Source organism: Ammospiza caudacuta, chromosome 26, assembly GCF_027887145.1.
Source record: "Ammospiza caudacuta isolate bAmmCau1 chromosome 26, bAmmCau1.pri, whole genome shotgun sequence".
In the NCBI taxonomy this organism is placed as follows: Eukaryota; Metazoa; Chordata; class Aves; order Passeriformes; family Passerellidae; genus Ammospiza; species Ammospiza caudacuta.
The window spans coordinates 5045496-5067425 of record NC_080618.1 but is presented as its reverse complement, the minus strand read 5'-3'; the positions used below and the strand labels follow the sequence as shown (position 1 = coordinate 5067425).

Below are 21930 nucleotides of genomic sequence, written 5' to 3'. Positions count from 1 at the left end.
AGGATTGCTCCCACAGTGAGGGGTTGAAAAGCCCCAGCACACGGCGCCTCCTGCTCCTGCTCACGCTGAGCCTGGCTCAAATTGCCATTTTGTGGGGCTGGGAAATCACGGCGCAGAGAAAAGTCAATAAAAATTCAATTCAGATAAAGGTCCTTTCAGCTTGGCAATGCAGGGGAATTATTGGTTCAGTGTTATGACAGTTAATGCAGTGAAATAAAAAATTGAATTTACACGTATTTAGACATTCAGACTGAATCAGCCAACAAAAAGAAAAAAATCCGCTGTTAATTAAATGAAGGTTTTCTTACGCTGTCCTTTTACTTCTGACAAATGTTTGTTTTATCCTGTTAAATGTTTACCCTGGTAAAAGACACCTTTTTATGTCATCAGGAGCTGCTGGAGCACTCCCTGGAAAGTCTCCCTTCGGGTTCTCCCCTTGCTCCTGCTCTCCTCTCCCAGGGAATGTTTCTCCAAGCTTTTGGCAGGCTGCACCTCCTTTCCCACGAGAGGAAAGGGGAGATCTGAGCTGGGGGCTCAAAGGAAAAGGGCTGTGGGAGCAATCCCTGAATTCTCTTCTTGCAGGGGCAGTGTCAGGCTCTGGTTCTGCCAGGAAAACATCTCAGGTCTGATTCCAGGAATGGGATGAGGCTTGGAGCAGCTCCTGGTCACAGCTGTGTCTGGGGTTGTGTCTCTGCTGTCCTTCTGTCTGTGGGGCATTTGGAGCATTTCCCTTTTTGCAGCTCCCCCTGTCAATTTTGTGTTTGGGGTTGTGTCCCTGCTGTCCCTCTGGCTGTAGGATATTTGGATTATTTCCCTTTTTGCAGATCCTAGGGACAGTTCTGTGTTTGGAGCATTTCCATTTTTGCAGCTTCCACTGACTGTTTTCTGTTTGGGGTCATGTCCCCGCTGTCCCTCTGGCTGTGGGGCATTTGGAACATTTCCGTTTTTGCAGCTCCCAGTGACAGTTCTGTGTTTGGGGTTGTGTCCCTGCTGTCCCTCTGGCTGTGGGGCATTTGGATTATTTCCCTTTTTGCAGCTCCCAGGAACAATTTTGTGTTTGTGGTCATGTCCCCACTGACCCTCTGGCTGTGGGGCCTTTGGAACATTTCCCTTTTTACAGCTGCCACTGACAGTTTTGTTTTTGGGACCATGTCCCTGCTGTCCCCCTGGCTGTGGGGCATTTGGAACAGTTCCCTTTTTACAGCTCCCACTGACCATTTTGTGTTTGGGGTCCTGCCCCTGCTGTCCTTCTGTCTGTGGGGCATTTGAAGGATTTCCATTTCTGCAGCTCCCAGGGACAGTTTTGGAACAGTTTCCTTTTGCAGCTCCCAGTGACAGTTTTGTTTTGGGGTCATGTCTGTGCTGTCCCTCTGGCTGTGGGGCATTTGGAACATTTCCCTTTTTGCAGCTCCTAGGGACAGTTTTGCTTTTGGGGTTATGTCTGCGCTGTCCTTTTGTCTATGGGGCATTTGGAGCATTTCCATTTCGGCAGGTCCCAGTGAAATTTTTATGTTTCAGCCGGGTGTACTCACTGTAATTAACCCCAAAAACAGTGTTCCCACCCCTCAAAGCCCCAGAGGGTTTAAGCAGGGTGTAGTCACTGTATTTCACCCCAAATGCAGCATTCCCACCCCTCAGAACCCCAAAGGAGCAGGGTTTGATCAGGCTGTACTCACAAGCGATGCGCACCGACGCCTTCCTGCTCTTGGAGGTGCCCAGGTGGCTCCAGGCCACGCACTGGCACCAATAATCCTCAGGGCCATGGAAATCCTCCACCTGCTGCCTCGTCACATTGATGGAGACCTCCCTCACCTTCAGCCCTGAGGGGGAGAGGCAGAGAATCAAATCAGCAGGGTCATAAACCTGTCCTTTAACCAACAATGCCACCGTCACATTTTCTGAAAAATCCTCTTTGCCCAGGATTTCTTCTCATGGGAAACTGAGAAACCTCAGAGAAAAAGGAAAACAGTAATTATCTCATTTGCTTCTCCTGTGTTTTGCTGCTTTGGAATGTGGTTGGAGGTTGTTTATCCAACAGGTGATTGTTTCATTGGTTTCATGTGAATTGTTTCAACTTAATGACCAATCACTGTCAGACTCTGGAAAGAGTCACAAGTTTTTCATTAGTATCTTTTTAGCCTTCTGTCTGTATCCTTTCTCTATTCTTTAGTATAGTTTAATATAGCATTCTAGAATAGAATAGAATAGAATAGAATAGAATAGAATAGAATAGAATAGAATAGAATAATAAATTAGCCTTCTAAGAACATGGAGTCAGATTCATCATTTCCTCCTTCATCCCGGAGACCCAGCAAATGCCACACTTTTCAATCAGGGCAAAGCCTTAATTACTTCCACAGTGATGTAGTGCCACTAATTAAATTCTGTAAGATGAGCGTGTCATAATGCACTGGGTTCCAGGAACTGCCCCTGTCACTGTGATATTTTGTGAAAAATCCTTTCGCCAGGATTTCTTTTCCTGGCAAGATGAGAAGCTTCAGCTTCTCCATGTTTTGTTCTTCTGGAATGTGATTTGGAGAATTGTTTATCCAGCATGTGAATTGTTTTAACTTAATGAGCAATCCCAGTCCAGCTGTGTCAGGACTCTGGTCAGTCACGAGTTTTTATTATTTATTCTTGTTTTAGCTTTCTGATGTCTCCTTTCTCTTTCTTTAGTATAGTTTTAGTATGTCATTTTCTTCTCATATAATATAATATCATGAAATAATAAATCAGCCTTCTAAGAACTTGGAATCAGTTCTCATCTCACACCTTGTCAACACCACAACATGCCCCCACCATGATCTTTGCAACTCCTCCCTCAAAATCCTCATCCCTGGTGCCTCCTTCACCCAGAATGTTTGTCTGGATTCAATCACAGTACTATAAAAATGTCTTTAAAGGACATCTCCATGCCCTTGCAAACCTGTGGCCACTCAGACCAGGAGCATTTCCCCCAGACAGAGCCCAAAGTTAAATCCCAGACTCCAGGATCCTCCCTGTGGCACCCCTGGGATGTGCCCCAGCCCAGCAGCCACCTTGGCATGGCAGCCTTGGGAGAGGAAATCCAATCCAAACCTGGCACTGGGAACCATTTGAAAGAGTCAGAAAAACATTAAATGAAAATAGAAAACATTCAGGCCTTGTTCTTCCTCCTCTCTCCTCCAGCACAGTCCCCAGGCAGTTATTTCCCCTCCACTGGAAATGGAGGCAAACCCAATCTCACCGTATTTCATGCCTGTGGAGTTTATAAAGCAGCGAGGATTCTAAACCTGAACTCCATAAAAATTGGCTTGCACTTAATCTCAGGCATCATTAACAGCTGGGCAGCCCCTCCTCAAAGGCACTGGGAAGTCGCTGTGCTCCTCTGGCAAGAGGAGGGACAAGGTTCACTGGGGATGCTCCAAGAGGGGAAGCTCAGACAAGCTTTAAATCCTGTACAAAAATACAGAATATTTGATACTTTTCCAGCAGCAGGAAAAGGGGATTTTTACTTCTTTTCATTAAGCCTGGCTTACAATGAAACCCAACGACAGGGACAAACCCTTGACAGCTCCCCAAGTTGTCTGCAGAATCCCTTCAGTGCCTCAAATATTTATTCCCATGCAACAAACAAGTACAGGTTTTCTGGCTGCTTTTTGTTTTCCCCCCGTGTTGATGCCGTTTTTAACAAAACTGTTTACAGAGCTTCCCTTTATTTCCTGACACGGTGACAACAAACCCTGAGGAACAAAGGCTCTGCCAGAGCCCCTGCCAGGAAAATGCACCCCCTGAACCAAACCATCCCTGCTCTGCCAGCCAAAAAATCCTTGGATTCTGGCATGAGAATGTTTTGCAGAGCGATTTGTCCATGTTTAAGGTAAGAGAAGCTCCTTCAGAGGGGATTGGAATGGTGGGACAGAGCAGGGATGCTCTGGCTGAGGTTTGGGATCCCATTCCCACCAGCAGCAGCTTCTTGGGGGAAAACTCTCCCTATGCTGATCCCATTCACACCCCCAGACCCTGCTCCCTTCCCTCCTGATAATTTTGGGAAGTAGCAAAGAGAAGCAGAGGTGTGGGAGGTGCCCCTGCTCACGACGACGGGATTTTGATACCAAACAAGAAAAAGTCATCACTTGATGATGAATTTTAGAAAAGCTGAAGCCATTTCTTGGCTCCGGGGTGCTGCAAATTTCTGAGCAGGCGTCAGTGAATTCAGGCATTTACAGTTCCAGATTTATTAAGGTGGAATATTCTCCAGCCCAGCTCTTCCTTTCATTGACACGGTGTTTAATTAATCTATAAATCAGCCTGTATTTAATGTGGCAAACAAAGAGCACACGCGGTTTGGGGAAGCTGGTGTTTCAGCGTTTTGAGAATGGGCCAGGTAGGAATTCAGGTTGTCTTTAAGGTCTCCCAGTTCACCTATTAACAAAATAAATGCATCCAAAACTGCAGAATCTCGGAATTGTTGGGGCTGGATGGGACCTCTGGAGAGCACGGGGTCTTTGGGGGAAGTTGTGCTTTGTTTATGGAGAAAGTGCCGCTATTTCCATTTGTTTTAGGAACAACGACACAGAGCAAACCTATTGGGAGGAGAGGAATATTCTCCATTTATCACCCCTGTATTTCACCAGTGTTAGGAAAATTAATCCACAAACACCAGAGGTTTATGTCCAAAAAAGAGACAGAAGAGTCTTTTTACTTTATTTCAATAAAGGCAGAGGCCATGGGGCATCCCCTGGGGTCTCTCCAAGTTTTAGAGAATGCAGCCTCCCTTTTTATCCCAATTTCCTTCTGTCTTTCCCCATTTCTGAGGTACTTGAGAGGTTCAGACTTCCCAGAACACCTGATCCCAAAGATTCTCCTCTAATGTATAACCCATCCTTTTAATTTTTAATTCTTACGTAATCTGGGGGGTTTTTCTTCCCCATCTTTCAATGTCTAATTTAATTTATCAGCAAACCTGAAGTTTATAAATAAAGGCAAATATCTTTTTCCATTCATCAATCAGTGGAATCCTTCCCATTTTTTCTTTTATCTCCCAGCCCTGGTTTTATCTCCCAGTGCTGGTTTTATCCACCAGCAGACCCACAGCTTGTTTGGAAAGACAAATCCTCCGTTCCTCTCAACCGTCAAACACATCCACCTCCCCTCTGCACCTTGGGAACCACTGGGAAAATCCTTCATGGGGAGTGACAGCGGGTGAAAAATCTCTGCAAATCAAAGCAGGCACCTCGTAAAGCACCGCGACATTTTACCTGCGCCTCCAATAACTCCAATAAGCACCGCCAGCCCAACCCTTTAAATTATTGTGCAAATTAGAACCATCATCTTTTGTTTTACAGTAGAGCCGTGCAGAATATCAAGTGCTGGCTGTGGCACTGAAATGCTAATGGGCTCTGCTGGATGTTGGAGCTGCACAGACCGGTGCTGGCAGCAGATGAATAATTGCTCTCCGTGTACTAAACACAACTGAGCTGCAGAGAACTTCGGCATTTGTCAGCTTTATTTGTTTAAATGAGAAAAACACTGACAGCAGTTATTGCTGTAATCCTTCCAGTTATCAGACAAGGAAACTCTGCGAGCGGGGCTGAGCTTCTGCTCAACCCCAACCTGAAATAGCCAGGCAGGTTCTGGAGCGTGCAGGAAATGCAGCAAAGGGAAATTAATCAGCCACTAATTACCACGCTTTCATCACAGCAGCATCCACGAGCTGGGCTCTCCCTTGATGAGGCAGAGCACGGAGAGAACAAAATCCCTGCTTTGCCACGCTGGGGAATAAACAGGAAAAGCAGAGGCAGAGCAGCAAAACCACCATGGGGACACTCCGGGCAAAACCTTCCAGACATCCCAAGAGTCCTGCAAAATCCTCAGTGTCCTGCTGCTCCTGCCCACAGACACTCCTGGGCCGCTCTGAGGCCTTTATTCCCCTCATGTAAAACCTTCCATACATCCCCAGAATCCTGCAAAACCCTCCCTGTCCTGCTGCTCCTGCTCACAGACACTCTCAGGCCTTTATTCCCCTCATATAGAATGTTCCAGACATCCCCAGAATCCTACAAAACCCTCCCTGCCCTGCTCACAGACACTCTTGGGCCGCTCTGAGGCCTTTATTCCCCTCCTGTAAAATGTTCCAGCCATCTCCAGAATCCTGCAAAATCCTCCCTGTCCTGCTGCTCCTGCTCACAGACACTCCTGGGCTGCTCTGAGGCATTTATTCCCCTCCTGTAAAACCAAAATAATGGAAATTTGGGCTCTGTGCCCATCATGGTGGCAAAGGCACCCGTGGGCAGTGCCAGCCTTGGGACACCCCGAGTGCCACTGCAGCTTCTGTGCCAGGAGTTCAGACACGTTCCCTCCATCCAGCACCAAAATTCCTCCAGCCTGAGGCTCTAGGTGCTGTTTTTCACCCTTCCTCCCCAACCTCTGGGGATTTTGATGCCTCACAAGCACTGGAAGGATGCAGAGGGTCAGACCCTGTTTAATTAAAGAAAACCAGCTTATACTTCCAGCATGAAAACCATCTATACTCAAAATCGGGGAAATTCCTATTCATGCTCCTCTTAAAACTTCGAGTCCTAATGGGAACTGCAGTGGCACAAAATATGAAAATGATCCCATTTATTCTAGATAATTTCAGAAATAATGCAGTCAGCCTATGTAAATATATTTAAAAGAAGGTGGTTTCAAAAGCTCAGATCCCCCTTTAACCAAAATCCCCGCTTTTGGCACCAAACCCAGAGCAGTTTTCCCAGCTGGAGCAGATCCAGGCTGTGCCTGAGGACAGACTCAGCTGTGCCCCAGACTGGACTCCAGAAATGAGGGCACTGCACGTGAATGCCAAAAATCCCAACAGCTGCTGCTCTGAAGGCTGAGGAAGAATTCCAAAGGAATTCCTGGCTATGGATGGGATCCTGGTGACAGAATTCCCCTCTCTGGATTTTTGTGCTCTGAGGATCCACCTGGACACTGCCCTGCAGTGGATTTTGGGTCCAGAGCCTTTGGGGCATCTCCAGCCCTGGACTAAGTCCAGCCCTGCAACCTTTCTGTGGTCACCCTGTAAAAAATGCCTATTTTATTCTTGGCTTTTCACAAATATTAAAATGTATATGTGTTATGTTAGAAAGTTATGCTGTATTAATTTTCTTAAGTAATGTGTTAAATATAGTTTTAGGTTATAACATAATGTTAAAATAGAAATGGTGCTATGTAAGATACTTTTTTTAAAGAAAGGACTCATCGTGAGATAGCAACCACCTAAATCTTTCAGAGAAAAAGAATTTAGTGCTCCATTATCAGAAGAAACAAACTTCTTCCTACCTTGCTCATGTTAGGATTCAGAGGAAGAAGCTGACACTGACCAGACAGAATCCCGTGTTTGAATGGAATTTATGCACCATGTATGAGGTGTATGAATATGCAACAGGCTGTTGCTTTTAAGGGTTAATCCTCTGTTAAAGTGGGTCCTTTTTGGGCTTATTTTGCCCAGAAAAAGAGGGCAAAAGGGGAAGACCCGGATGTCTGTAACTCTTTGTTTCTATTGTCTCATATTGTCTTAATTCAAATTGTCCAAAATTTTTATTACTCTAATTATATTGCTATTTTTATAACCATTTTCTTGCTATTAAACTTTTAAATTTTTAAAAACAAGTGATTGGCATTTTTCACACAGGGGAGCTGGAACCAGATGAATTTTCTCCCAACCCAAACCCAGCCCTGCTGCTCCCAATCTCAAACCCCAACGTTACTGATGCCATTTAAACCCCACCTTGTGTTACCAATCTTGGTTTGTTCTGTTATTAACCCAAAGCTTAGAAAACATAATTGCAGCACTCACAGAGAGATTTGCTGTAACCATATGGAAGGAAAGCTTTTAGGGACGACATTTCTCCCATATTGATTCAGCAGTGCCTTTAGAAGTAAAGGTTACGCCTATTAAATTATTTCTGAAAAGGTAACTGCAAAAATTAAAATTCATTCAGATTAGCATTTACAAAAAAAAAAAAACCCTCTAATACGAAACTTCTTCAGAATGTGTCACTTCAAAAGAATGCCAAGCACTACTTTAAGAGGTGTAACTTCTTTTTAAATGGCATTTTTGCCTCTAAAAAAGGAATTTCTTGTGTTGCTGGAGAAGGTGTTGTACACAGAGCGCTGCTGCCAAGGCTGGGGGTTGCCTAGCAATGTTGGGAGGGGAGAGGGGAGAAAGCAATAACAACCAGAATTGTGGAGCCACAGCAACAAATTGGTCTGCAATACTTATCAACTAAATGAGAGGAGCTGCAGGCTCCGCTCGGAGCTGATAAAATCTCCTGATCGCTCCCAAACCTCTCCCTTCTCCTTCTCTTCTCTTCCACACGCTCTGGGTGCTGTGGATTTCTCCTGCTCGGGTTATTCCCACCCCAGTTCCTGCCCTGGCTGGGGCTGGGGGCAAACCCCAGTGTTCAACCCAACAAAAATCCCATAAAAACTGGGGCTGGGGGCAAACCCAGCAGGAATTCCCCAAAAACTGGGGCTGAGGGCAAACCCCAGGATCCAACACAGCATGAATCCTATAAAAACTGGGGCTGAGGGCAAACCCAGCAGGAATCCCATAAAAACTGGGGCTATGGGCAAACCCAAAGGAATCACACAAAAACTGGGGCTGGGGGCAAACCCCAGGGTCCAACCCAACAAAAATCTCATAGAAACCGGGGCTAGGGGCAAACCCAAAGGAATCACACAAAAACTGGGGCTGGGGGCAAACCCAAAGGAATCCCACAAAAACTGGGGCTGGGGGCAAACTCTGTGGTCCAACGCATCAGGAATTCTATAAAGGCTGGGGGCAAACCCCAGGGTCCAACCTAATAAAAATGCCATAAAAACTGGGGCTGGGGGCAAACTCCGACATCCAACCCCCCAAAAAATCCAATAAGAACTGGGGCTGGGGGGAAACTCCAGGGTTCAACCCAGCAGGAATCCAATGAAAACTGGGGCTGGGGGCAAACCCAGTAGGAATCCCCCAAAAACTGGGGCTTGGGGGAAATTCCAGGGTTCAATCCAGCAGGAATTCCATAAGAACTGGGACTGGCGGGAACCCCAGGCTCCAACCCCACAAAAATCCCATAAAAACTGGGGCTGAGGGCAGATTCAGCAGGAATCCCACAAAAAATGGGGCTGTGGGGAACCCCAGTTTCCAACCCAGCAGGAATCCGACAAAAATGAGTTTCCCTATTCCCAGCTCCTGCTCACTTGGGGCACCTCTTGGTAACTTGGGGCAGCTCCTGCTCACCTGGGACAGCTCCTGCCCACCTGGGGTCAGCTCCTCTGTCCCAGGAGCAGCTCCTGCTCACTTAGGGGCATCTCCTGCTCACCTGGGAGCACTTTTTGCTCACCTAGGGGCAGATCTTGCTCACCTGGGAGTGGCTCCTGCTCACCCAGGAGTGGCTCCTGCTCACCTGAGAACAGCCCCTGCTCACCTGTGGCCTCGTCCAGGCTCTCGTGGGACACGTGCTCGTTCTGGTGCACCCACTCGCCGTTGCACTTGAAGAAGATCTGCATGGCGGGCACGGCCCTGCACCGCAGCACGATGGGGTTGCTCTTGATGATGTAGGAATCGTCGGGCTCCTCCAGGAAATGGGGCAGGGTCCCCGGCGCCGAGGGCAGGGACTCGGGCAGGGCCTCGCTGTTCTCATGTCCTGAAAGGCAAACAGAGGAAAAATCCCATTTTTCATGGTTCTTCTAGCATCTCGTTTTATTGCTGGAGGGGAAAATCAACTTTGGGGTTCATTTAGGATGGGTTTTCCTCTGGGTTTGATTTCAGATCGGTTTTATTCTGAGTTTTATTTAGGATTGGTTTTCCTCCAAAACGGTTTTACTCTGGGTTTTATTTAAGATCCGTTTTACTCTGGGTTTTATTTAGGATGGGTTTTACTCCGAGTTTTATTTAGGATCAGTTTTCCTCTTGGTTGTATTTAGGATCAGTTTTACTCTGAGTTTTATTTAGGATTGGTTTTTCTTAGGATCGGTTTTACTCTGGGTTTTATTTAGGATCAGTTTTACTCCAGGTTTTATTTAGGATCAGTTTTCCTCTTGGTTGCATTTAGGATCAGTTTTACTCTGTGTTTTATTTAGGATTGGCTTTTCTTAGGATCGGTTTTACTCTGGGTTTTATTTAGGATCAGTTTTACTCCAGGTTTTATGTAGGATTGATTTTACTCCAGTTTTTTTTAGGATTGGTTTTACTCCCGGACCACTTGCAGAGCTGCCTGGTTGGGCTTTGAAAGGACATGCACACACAGAGAGAAAAAAAAATCAAATATTGAAGTGTAAGGGCTGCCAAATGCCACAAAACAGCCCCAAAACCACCAGAAAACAGGTGGGGACCTGGGGGTTCAGCCCTTCTCCACATCCTCAGCTGCCATCAGGGCTCAATTCCCAGGTCCCTCAATTCCCGAATTCCCGAGGCCCTGGAGCAGAGGCTTTGCCTTTGGAACAGCTCCCACCCTGTCCAACCCTCGTTGCTGCTGTCAAACCCAGGAAATTCCCATTGATCTCTGGCGGTGCTGAATTCATTTCAGCACTTTGCCGGTTTTTGGCGGAAATTCAGAGGAAAGCGACGAGTGTGGGTGAGGAGGGATTGATTCCTGCAGGGAGAGCAGAGAGCAGAGCCAGGGGGAGAACAGGACAGGGTGGGGATGGAGGGAGCTGGGAGGGAACAGCACCAGGAGATGATGGAACCCAGAGCAACGAAATTGAGGCAGATGAGAGGGAAGTTGTGGTGCTGTGAAGGAAAACTGAACCCCTAAATTGTCACCGTGATGTTTTCCGAAAAATCCCCTTCACCCAGGATTTTCTCCTGGGAAGCTGGGAAGCCTCAGAGAAAAATGAAATCAATAATTATCTGATTTGCTTCTCCTGTGTTTGGCTGCTTTGGAATGTGGCTTGGACATTGTTTACCAACAGATGAGTGCTTGATTGGTTCCATGTGAATTGTTTTTAATTAATGACCAATCACCATCAGCTGTGTCTGACTGGGGAGTCAGTCATGAGTTTTCATTGTTAAGTTTTCTGATGTATCCTGTCTCTTTCTTTAGTATAATGTTAGTATGGCATAATATGATATGATATGATATATATAATATAATATAATATAATATAATATAATATAATATAATATAATATAATATAATATAATATAATATAATAAAATAATATAATATAATATAATATAATATAATATAATATAATATAATATTTATAACATAACATAGCATAAAATAATAAATCAGCCTTCTGAGAACTTGGAGTCAGATTCTCATCTCTCACCTCCTCCTGGGGACTTCACAAACACCACATTCCCATGTCTAGGAGGTGACAGAAGAACGAGAGCATCCTTTTATTTCTAATAAATCCTGGGAGCTGTCCCTCAGCACGGAGCTCTGTGTGTGCAAACACTCTCTGAGCTGTGCTGGGAAATCACAGCCACCCTCAAACCACTGCAATGCTTTCAGCCCCTTCCCAGAGTGCTTTCACAACGAAACACCATCACAACGAAACACCATCACAACTTCCAGTGTTTTACTCCCTAAAGCTGATGCCAATTTCCATCTTGTCAATCTAAATCCCTTCAGGCTTTATTCAGTCCGAGTTTTGTAAGAAAGAACAAAACTATTGTCAGATTTTGGAGATGCTGGGAACTCCCAGGCTCCCACCGTGGCTCCAGCAGCTCTGGAGTGGAGGGGGAGCAGCAGCCGAGCCCGTGAGGATCCCCCAGCTGGAGAACTCCCAGTGACCCCGAGTTATTCCACTGAATTTGCTATTTAGGGCAAGGCACGGAGGAGGAAATCCCAGCCCCACAAAACCCAGGGCAGATTTCTCCTGGCAGGTTGCGTCTGGAATGTGTGATCTGGATTTTTTTTTTTTTGGGTGTCAGGGAGATTTTGAGGCTGGGAGTGGCTCCCTCCCCATGAAAACCTCTCACATAGGGCACAAAATAAAACAATGCAGACACTGGAACTTCCAAGGTAAAAAGAAGAAGGGAAGTTTAATTTCTGACTCCAACAATTATAAACTTTCAAAAGTGACAGTGGATTGGAGGGTGACAGTGCCATCTCTCCAATGACACTGGACAAACCAACAGTCCATCTAATTTCTCCTCCTCCAGAAGAGAATGTAAAATAATAATTATTTACATAAAAACGCGTGAGAAAGTTTGTTACAAGAATGTGAAAATCAGAAGGCTTAGGAGAACTTGGAAGAACAAAGCAGCACATGCCCAGGTAAACCCAGGTTCATCTTTTCCCTTCAGCATTTTCCTTTGGAAATCCAACCAGGTAAACTCAGGTTCATCTTTTCCCTTCAGCATTTTCCTTTGGAAATCCAACCAGGTAAACTCAGGTTCATCTTTTCCCTTCAGCATTTTCCTTTGGAAATCCAACCAGGTAAACTCAGGTTCATCTTTTCCCTTTGGCACTTTCCTTTGGGAATCTGGCCAAGTAAACCCAGGTGAATCTTTTCCTTTGGAAATCCAAGCAGCACACACAAAACACAAAAGCAGGAATGATTTCCTATCCCCTCACACTCACACAGATATTTCTGTGGTTTTCACTTGAATTCCTGCTTGCAGGACATCCCTTCTCAGGTGGAGGATATTATTTATTCCTGTAACATTATTTACTTATTAATTATTATTTATTAATAAGTATTTATTCCTTTAACATTTCCCCATTCCCCTCACACTCACACAGATATTTCTGTGGTTTACACCTGGAATTGCCTGAATTCCTGCTTGCAGGACATCCCTGCTTAGGTGGAGGATATTATTTATTCCTGTAACATTAATTATTATTTATTATTAATTATTTATTCCTATAACATTTCCCCATTTACCTGCAGGAGCCTCTCCCAAAATGCCCTTAATCCTCAGGATTTTACCTCTTCCTCTTGTGATCACCTCTATTGTGCCCTAACTCAGAATTCTCATTCCCCCTGAGCTGATTGAAAATCCCTGAGATTTTCCACGTCAATTTTTGGGATTCAAGCCCTTTAGAAATATAAAAAAAAATCAGTTTTGTAGCAGCAAAACTGAAGAGCAAAGCCTGACACACAATTCTAGTGGGTTTCATTCCTGGAAAATTACCTTTCAGGAAGGGTTTTGTGTTTTATGCTCTGCACGCGAGGCCAAAAGGGACTTTAAATCTTTTTATGACAATAATAGAAATGAAAAAGAGAGGAGGGGAAAGAAAAAAAAAAGAAAGTTAGGACCAAACATTAAATTCTTCTCTGAAATAAACACACTGCTGCTGTCAGAACACATTAGGAGATGTGGACAGCAGCAGGCAGGGATGAGTCAGTATTTCAAAACTGATTAGGATAATTTAGATGTTAAAATGAGATCTTAAACCAGTGAAAAGCTGTGGGTTCTGAAATATCTTTTTTGTTTTTCAAATTAAGAATTATTAAAAGTGAGCAGCATTATTCTTTTTACATTAAAAAACCAACCCAAAAGTTAAAGTGTTCCCAACAAACCAAGTAACTCATGATAAAAGCAAATAAATCTGGCAATAAATTGTGCAGAGACTTTTCCCAAGTGTCCAAACACAACTTCTCTTCCACTTTGTGGTGCCAGAAAAACAAAGCTCTGAAAGTCCCAAACGGGGCTGAATTCCCCTCTCTGATCCAGCAGAGGAATCAGAGGGAGCTCTTTTCCCTCTCTGCATGGGATTTGGGATTTGGGATTTGGGATTTGGGATTTCCCTCTATCTGGGGTTGGGATTTTCCCTCTCTCTGCCCAGGATTTGGAATTTGGGATTTCCCTCTATCTGGGGGTTGGGATTTTCCCTCTCTCTGCCCAGGATTTGGGACTTGGGATTTCCCTCTATCTGGGGTTTGGGATTTCTCTCTCTGCCCAGGATTTGGGACTTGGGATTTCCCTCTCTCTGCCTGAGTTTTGGGATTTTCCCTCTCTCTGCCAAGGGTTTCGGATTTCCCTGATTTATGGGACTGCCCTGAAGCAATTCCTCCTGCAGGGACACAGGAACCATTCCCACCTAAAAATATTCCCAGTTCCCTCCAGCCTCCTTGTCCTGCTCAGGAATTCCTTCCCCTTTGCCTCCTTTTTCCTGAATTTATAAATCCTGCCAGCAGCACTGGGCTATTCTGTTGGTTTTTTTGGATGGTTTTTGGATGTTTTGGATGTTTCTGGATGCTTTTTGGATTTTTTTCTATATTTTTTGGGATGCTTTTTGGATTCTTTTTGGATGCTTTTTGAATGATTTTGGATGCTTTTTAGATTTTTTGGATGATTTTTTGATGTTTTTGGATGTATTCTGGATGCTTTTTGGATGTTTTCTGCCCCAGTCCAGAAGGAAAAATCCTTTTCCCAGCTGGAACCATCCCAACACCTCCTTTGGACAGATCCATTCAGGAGCAGAAACCCAACTGGAGTTGACCAATATTCCAAATATTCCCATTCCTCCCACCCCGATCCCTGCTGGACTTTAACCCTCTCCAGCCCGGATTTCCTCCAGCACCAAACAAACCCAAGCGTCAGCTTTGCCAGGGGATGGAAAAATGAAAATCCGGTTCCAGAATAGAGCATTTCCTCCTGCCTGGAACCGTTTCCATGCTGAAATTGGAGTCATTATTCAGTCAGGAAAGCAGCTCAGTGAAATTTGCCTACATTTGCTTCATCAGATGACCCCGGCCCCCACGCACTGGGGGTTTTTTGGAAAGCGCTCAGAAATGGGTGGAAATGGCAGATTTTGTTGTTCACCAAGGACTGGGAAATCTTTGATTGGCTCTGTTGTTTGTCCTGATTTACTGAGGCCCCCAGACAGGGGATTTAGCAAAACCTAAATGGGAGGGCCAGGAACAAATCCCATCCCATCCCATCCCATCCCATCCCATCCCATCCCATCCCATCCCATCCCATCCCATCCCTGCAGGGACCCTTCCACCACACCAGCTCGCTCATCTCCAATCTATTCCTGATTTTTTTCAATGCTTTTAGCAGAATTCCTCATTTTTCCTGGCTGCTGTATAGCCCAAAGCCAGATTTAGCTTATTAATGAACTTTAAATGCCTCTGCTCAACAATACAGTGGGTTTTTTACTGGATATTGATGTTTTCCCTGTGAGGAAGAATCCTCAATAAACTGGTGAACCTTCAATAAATGAATGAACCCTCAATTAATCAGTGAACCCCTCAATTAATCAGTGAACCTCTCAATTAATCAATGAACCCCTCAATAAATCAACGAAACCTTCAATAAATCAACAAACTCACAGTAAATCAATGAGCCCTCAATACATTTACAATTCCTCAATCAGTGAACTCTCAATAAATCAATGAATTCTCAATAAATCAATGAATTTCCAATAAATCTGTGAATCCTCCACAGATCAATGAAACCCTCAGCAAACCCAGCACTTCCAGGGGCAGGTGCTCCTCAGGGAGCTCTGGTGGGGACCCAGGGATCTGTAAAATCCCAGCCCAGCTTATCCCTGTGTTCCCAAACTCCTAAATTCCCAGCCCAGCTCATTCCTGTGTTCCCAAAATTCCAGAATTCCCAGCCCAGCTTATCCCCATGTGTCCATCATTCCAGAATTCCCAGCCCACCTCATCCCTGTGTTTCCATCACTTCCAAGCTCCCAGACCAGCTCACTCCGGTGTTTCCAAAACTCCCAAATCCCCATCCCAGTTCATCCCTGTATTCCTGTCACTTCCAAATTCGCAGCCCAGCTCCTTCCTGTGTTCCCATTACTCCCAAATTCCCAGCCCAGGTAATCCCTGTGTACCTCAATTCCCAGTCCAGCTCATCCCCATGTTCCTAAAACTCCCAAATTCCCAGCCCAGCTCATTCCAGTGTTTCCAAAACTCCCAAATCCCCATCCCAGCTCATCCCTGTATTCCTGTCACTTACAAATTCCCAGCCCAGCTCATTCCTGTGTTGCCAAAACTCCCAAATTCTCAGCCCAGCTCATTCCTGTGTTCTGAAATTCCCAGCCCAGCTCATCCCTGTGTTTCCAAATCCCCATCCCAGCTCATTCCTGTGATCCTGTCACTCCCAAATTCCCAGCCCAGCTCATTCCTGTGTTCCCAAAATTTGAGCATTGCCAGCCCACTCTGCGATCCACAAGTGCTGCAGCTCCATCTCCCCCCTGATATCCCACATTAACTCCTCCAGACCCTGCTGCTTCCCAGGGATATAAAGGATGAACTCCCAGTGGCTCTGCCCTAATCCTTCCCATCAAATATTTGGGCGACAGGTGGAAAATTGTTCTGCCAGCTGAGAAAGACAAAATCCATCCCTCCCGGCAATTTTCCGCAGTGAAAACTCCAAAAAACTGAACGTGCAGTGAGTTGTGGAAATAAATCTGGACTTTAAAAAGGAAAAGCAAATCCCCCAGCAGCGAGCCGGGGATCTTCAGGCACAAACCCCTCTTAGCTGGGAGTTAAAAATCTCATTTGTGCTGCTGAGTGCCAGGCTGGGGCACTCGAGGCTGTCACCTCTGCTGCTGGATCATGGCGGGGTTTTGGGGACACTGAGCACATCTGGGGACAGTGAGCACAAACTGAGCACAGCTGGGGCGACACTCATCTCCTGCTTTCCCCAATCCTCATCTCCCCTCCTCCTCTGCCATTTCCCCAATCCTCATTTCCTCCTTTACCCAATCATGATCTCCTCCTTTCCTGCCTTTCCCTGTCCCTACCTTCTCCTTCTCTGCATTTCCCCAATCCTCCTTTCCTACCTTTCCACAATCCTCATCTCCTCCTTCTCTGCCATTTCCCCAGTCCTCACCTCCTTCTTTCCCCCATCTTCATCTCCGCCTCCTCTCCCACTTCCCAGTCCTCATCTCCTCTTTTCCTGCCTTTCCCCAATCCTCATTTCCTCTTCCTCTCCCATTTTCCCAATCCTCGCCTCCTCCTTCTCTTCCTTTCTCCAATCCTCCTCTCCTCCTTTCCCGTCTCCTCTCCCCAAATCCAGCCCTCAATCCCTGTTGCCCTGGCCCCCCTCACTCTCCCCTTTGTTCCCCGAAAAGAGAAGGGAGTTTATCAATCCCACCTTTACCCACCAACTCCAGCCCTCATTCTCCTCTGATTCTCTCAAAATGATTCTGAGAATGTCAGACCCATTTAATCAACTTCCAATTTTGTGGAATTTATGAAAGGAATTCCCACCAACCACCCCACCCCTGGTGGCTGCACGAGGGGAGGGCATTTATTTTCCCCAGCAAGGATTAATTTGTTGATAAAACATTGCTGACCCTTCCTGTGCCACAGAGATGATGAATGTGCATCCTATTGCAATCCCTTCGGCTTCCTCAATTTATTTATATCCCAGCCACACTTATTTATAAAAATGATGTATTACATTTATTAAATATTAAGTGGGTTACAAACTTGAAGAATAAATACATTTATTTAACATCTAGATTTTTTTTTTCCCTTGGAGCAATATAAATCTTTAAAGGGATGAAGGATCCTCCAGCACCCCAAAGAGATGGATTTGGAAATAAAAGTGTCCCAGCATGGGGTGTGTGAGGAGAATCAGACTTTTCTGAGTGCCTGACCTGACCTGCTGCCCTCAGCAATTCCAGACAGGAACCCTGAGAGGAAAATTTCTGTCCAAAGCCACCAAAAATGCAATTTATGGCCCAGCAGAGGGCACAGACCTCACCCTGAGCCCGCTGAATTCACATCAAAAACTCGTCCCAGTGCTCCAGACTAACAGGAGAAATGGGTGAGCAAGGCAAAGAGGGAACCACCCAAATTAACTCTGCCCAAATTAGCACGACTCAAATTAGCACGACTCAAATTAACTCTGCCCAAATTAACTCCACCCAAATTAACACCACCCAAATTAACTCCACCCAAATTCACTCCGCCCAAATTAACTCCGCCCAAATTCACTCTGCCCAAATTAACTCCGCCTAAATTAACACCACCCAAATTAACTCCGCCCAGATTCACTCTTCCCAAATTAACTCCGCCTAAATTAACTCCGCCCAAATTAACACCACCCAAATTACCTCCACCCAAATTAACTCCACCTGAATTCACTCCACCCAAATTAACACCACCCAAATTACCTCCACCCAAATTAACTCCACCTGAATTCATTCCACCCAAATTAACACCACCCAAATTACCTCGGCCCAAATTAACTCCACCCAAATTCACTCCACCCAAATTAACTCCGCCCAAATTAACTCCACCAAAATTAACTCCTCTCCTCCTCCAAATTTCATGTTTCACCTGCTGATTCCTGCCTCGCTCCCAGAGTTGTGTCTCTGATGAGATCTGGGTTCAGTTAAACTTAATTACTGAGACAACGATATGGAAACGCTCATTTGGAAAAAAACAACAAAAAACCAGCACAACAGGAGCTCAGAGAGAAATTCAGCTTCATTCCAGCCAGGCTGAGAGAGAAACCAGGCTCCAAAAACTTCATTCCAGTGCTGAGAGCACAGCAATAAATAAATGAGGGAATTACAATTTAGGGACACTCAGTGGCTGAGTGAGACATCACAGAGCAACTCTCAACAACTGAGCCCAAAATCCCCAACGAGCTCATTAAAACTGGACTGAGCAATGCTGCGGCTCCTCCAGGTGACTCTGAACTGCTGAGAAAATTGGGCCCATTAAGTATTAATAGACATAATTCCAACATGCAGTGTTGGAATTTAAACAGGAGTTTAGAGGAGAAGATTTGGAACTCAGATTTCGCAGTTCCTGTAAAATCCTGTGCTGGCTCTATTGGCAGGAATCTCCTCGTTGCACTTTGCACAAATTGAATTTAATGATGGATCTTCATCATCTGGAATTTTATTTCATTGTGATTGGGGAAACAAACTTTAGCTGCAGTTAAACAATAAAGTGTGGGATGTAAAATTTTACAGTGTTTTTGCCTAACAAAACAAATTTGGGATTTCTGCCCAGTTTTTGAAGTGTCCAATGTCCCTGACAACAGGGAAAATCCAATTAATTGATGCTTTCTACACGTGCAGAGAGACTGAGCCACAGATGTTGCAGATCTCTCTGTAAATTCCATCAGAGCAACAAGTGACATTTAAGGAATATTTCAATGTTGTGTTTGCAGCAGCTGAACACAGCAAACAAGGAGGGGGAGCCAGGCACTGGAGCAGTTTTGGGTTCCACACCCAGCCTGTTCTGGTTACTCCTTTTGTGCTTTTTCAGGGTGTTCTGCTACAAATATTTCCTGAAATACAACCTCAATTAAAATTAAATATTAAATAATATTTTTACAGCCTGCGAGGCCTTGGATTTATGGGTGTTTGTAGCTCCCATCAGCTGTTTTCTGCACTAGGACATGACCAGATTTCAGAATATTTTGCAGTTTTTGTTTCACCCTTCCCTTTGCACTCAGGTAACTTTGGATAAAGCAATGAGATATCCCACAAAAAATGGGAGAGCAAAACCAACCCTACCCAGCCCTGCCATGCCCTGGTTTGGAAGGGAGAGAAAACCTCACTGCCCACCCCAGGACAGCCTCACAGCCAGGGCTTCCCACAAGGGATTTTCTGGAACTTTCCCCCTTTTTTCCTGCCTGAAGCCAGCCCAGGGTGAGCAGGACAGAGCCACCTGAGACCTCTCCAGTCCCATGTCAGTGATAAACCCACCCCAAACCATCCCTCAGGAGCTGTTTTCCCATTTTTGTGATAAATTCACCCCAAACCATCCCCCAGGAGCTGTTTTCCCATTTCTCTGATTTTCTCCCACCCCAAACGATCCCTTGGGATCTGTTTTCCCATTTCCCAATTCAATTCCTGTTATCCCCCATCCCAGTCCCATTTCTCCCACCCCAAACCATCCCCCAAGAGCTGTTTTCCCATTTCCCAACTCATTCCCATTATCCCCCACCTCAATCCCATTTCTCCCACTCCAAGCCATCCCCCAAGAGCTGTTTTCCCATTTCTGTGATTTTCTCCCACCCCAAATCATCCTCCAGGAGTTGTTTTCCCATTCCCCAATCTCATTCCCATTTCTCCCACCCTAAACCATCCCCCAGTAGTTGTTTTCCCATTTCTGTGATTCCCCAACTCGTTCCCGTTATCTCTCACCCCAGTCCCATTATCCCCCACTCCAAACCACCCCCCAGGAGCTGTTTTCCCATTCCCCAACTCATTCCCATTATCCCCCACCCCAGTCCCATTTCTCCCACTCCAAACCACCCCCCAGGAGCTGTTTTCCCATTCCCCAACCCTTTCCCCATTCCCCCACCCCATTTCCCCGTGCACTGAATCACAGCCCGTGCTGGTGACGCTCCCCTGACTCTGCTGTCACCACCTCACTCCCTTCCCTGTCACTTCTGCTGCTGTCCCCATCACCAGCCTCAGCTGCCTGTTTACTCAGCACCCCCGTGGGGGGAAAGGAACAAAAGAAACCCCCCAAAAAAACAAAGGGAACGAGAAAAACAACCCCCAAAAAAGCCCCTTTTGGAAACGCTCTCCCGCAGGAACCTCCCACACCCGCCGCCCCTACAGCTGACGGTTTTGTGCTGCACAAAGATTAATAATTTTCAAAACCTGACATTTTCCATCTGAATCACAAGCTACTTTGTGAGAAATCTTTTCCATATCCTGCTCCATGCTGCTTCTCACGCTGAAGGGCATTTTAGGCTGGTTGAGACGCTTTTGTCATGGTAAAGATTTCCAGCTGGTGGCTCTGCAGAGGGACGGGCGCTGCCAGCACCAAAGGACCCCAAAGGATTCCAAAGGATCCTCATTTCCTCATTTCCCGGCCACATTCCCTGCCCTGAGATCCTCAGGGATACCTTGGACAGCTCCTTCCCCACCTCCCATCAAATCCAAGCCATTCCCGCTGTCCCCGCTTCCCTTCCCCATTTCCAGCCTGGCTTCGAGAAATTTTACTCAATTTTGTACTTTCTGATCTTTTATAGAATCCCTACGAGGCTTTTACCACCAATTTTTTTAGGAATTTTACACAATTCTAGGAATTTTACAAAATTCATTTACAGAATGTTCCAGATCTCCATGAAAGGGCCCTGCAGGTGACACCAGCTCTGGGATCTCCAGCATTTGCTGATGGGAAAAATTCCTGCCTTTGGGATCAGGGAACACCAGCCCATTGCGCTTCAGCATTTCAGGAAAGGCCAGCCCAGCATCCTGAAAATGCCTCATTTGTCCCCTAAGACAGGAGGAAACTTTGAGATTTTGGGTTGATTTCTAAAGGAATATTTTTGCTTTTCCTTTTTCTTTTCGGGCCTCCATGAAATCAGAATTTCCCCTGCTATCACTCAGTTAACAACCCCAATTTCTTTTCTGCGTGGGAAAAAGGGAACACCACGACCCAAACAGCTTTTCCAGCAGATAAAAGGCTCTGAGAAAAAAGGGAAAGGGAGGGCAGTGATTTTTCCTCAGGTCCTGCTCAGGACCGAACTCCTGGCAGAGAACAAAGCCGCCCCTTCAGATCCCAATTCACACTTCAATTTTCCTGAACCTTGTAATACAAGTCATTACATCCTCCATGACTTAGCCTCAAATTGCTGGTAATTTTTATGTTGAACAAGCACCCATTTGCAGGGGTTTTCATGCCATTAGGAGCGGGAATATTCCAATTTGGGAGTGGAGGCTGATGGCTGGAGAGGCGGCAAAATGCAGCCCACAGACTGAAGGCAGAATGGCTCAGAAATACAGAATACAGACCTTGGGATTGAATGTTGGGGGGTTTATAGCACCCAGAGCTGGAAAATTGATGAAAATCTGCTCTTTTTTTGTCCCTAACAGGTCAGGGAGACGGTGAGCGGCCACCTCTGTGCTCTCACAACAAAAAGCAGCAATAACATCCCAAAACACTCCCAGCTTTTCCCCCCCCAACAATTCAAAAATTATGGAGATTTTTTGGAACCCAGGAAATTCCTCCAGCTGCCCTAGGTGGCTCAAGACCCTGGCATGGAGTCAAAAGCACCTGTGCCTTTGATTT

The 21930-nt window shown here is 45.7% G+C and overlaps 1 protein-coding gene across 1 annotated transcript in view; it reads right to left on the bottom strand.

Annotated features, from left to right (window-relative positions):
* The window catches only part of UNC5D (unc-5 netrin receptor D), a 102151-nt gene that overhangs the window by 54209 nt on the left and 26012 nt on the right, over positions 1–21930 (bottom strand). The window contains exons 2-4 of the mRNA XM_058820078.1: positions 10550–10607; positions 9441–9659; positions 1677–1820 (exon numbers count right to left, since the gene is read on the bottom strand). Of these exons, the coding sequence (XP_058676061.1) occupies positions 1677–1820; positions 9441–9659; positions 10550–10607 (421 nt within the window). The remainder of the gene's footprint in view (positions 1–1676; positions 1821–9440; positions 9660–10549; positions 10608–21930) is intronic.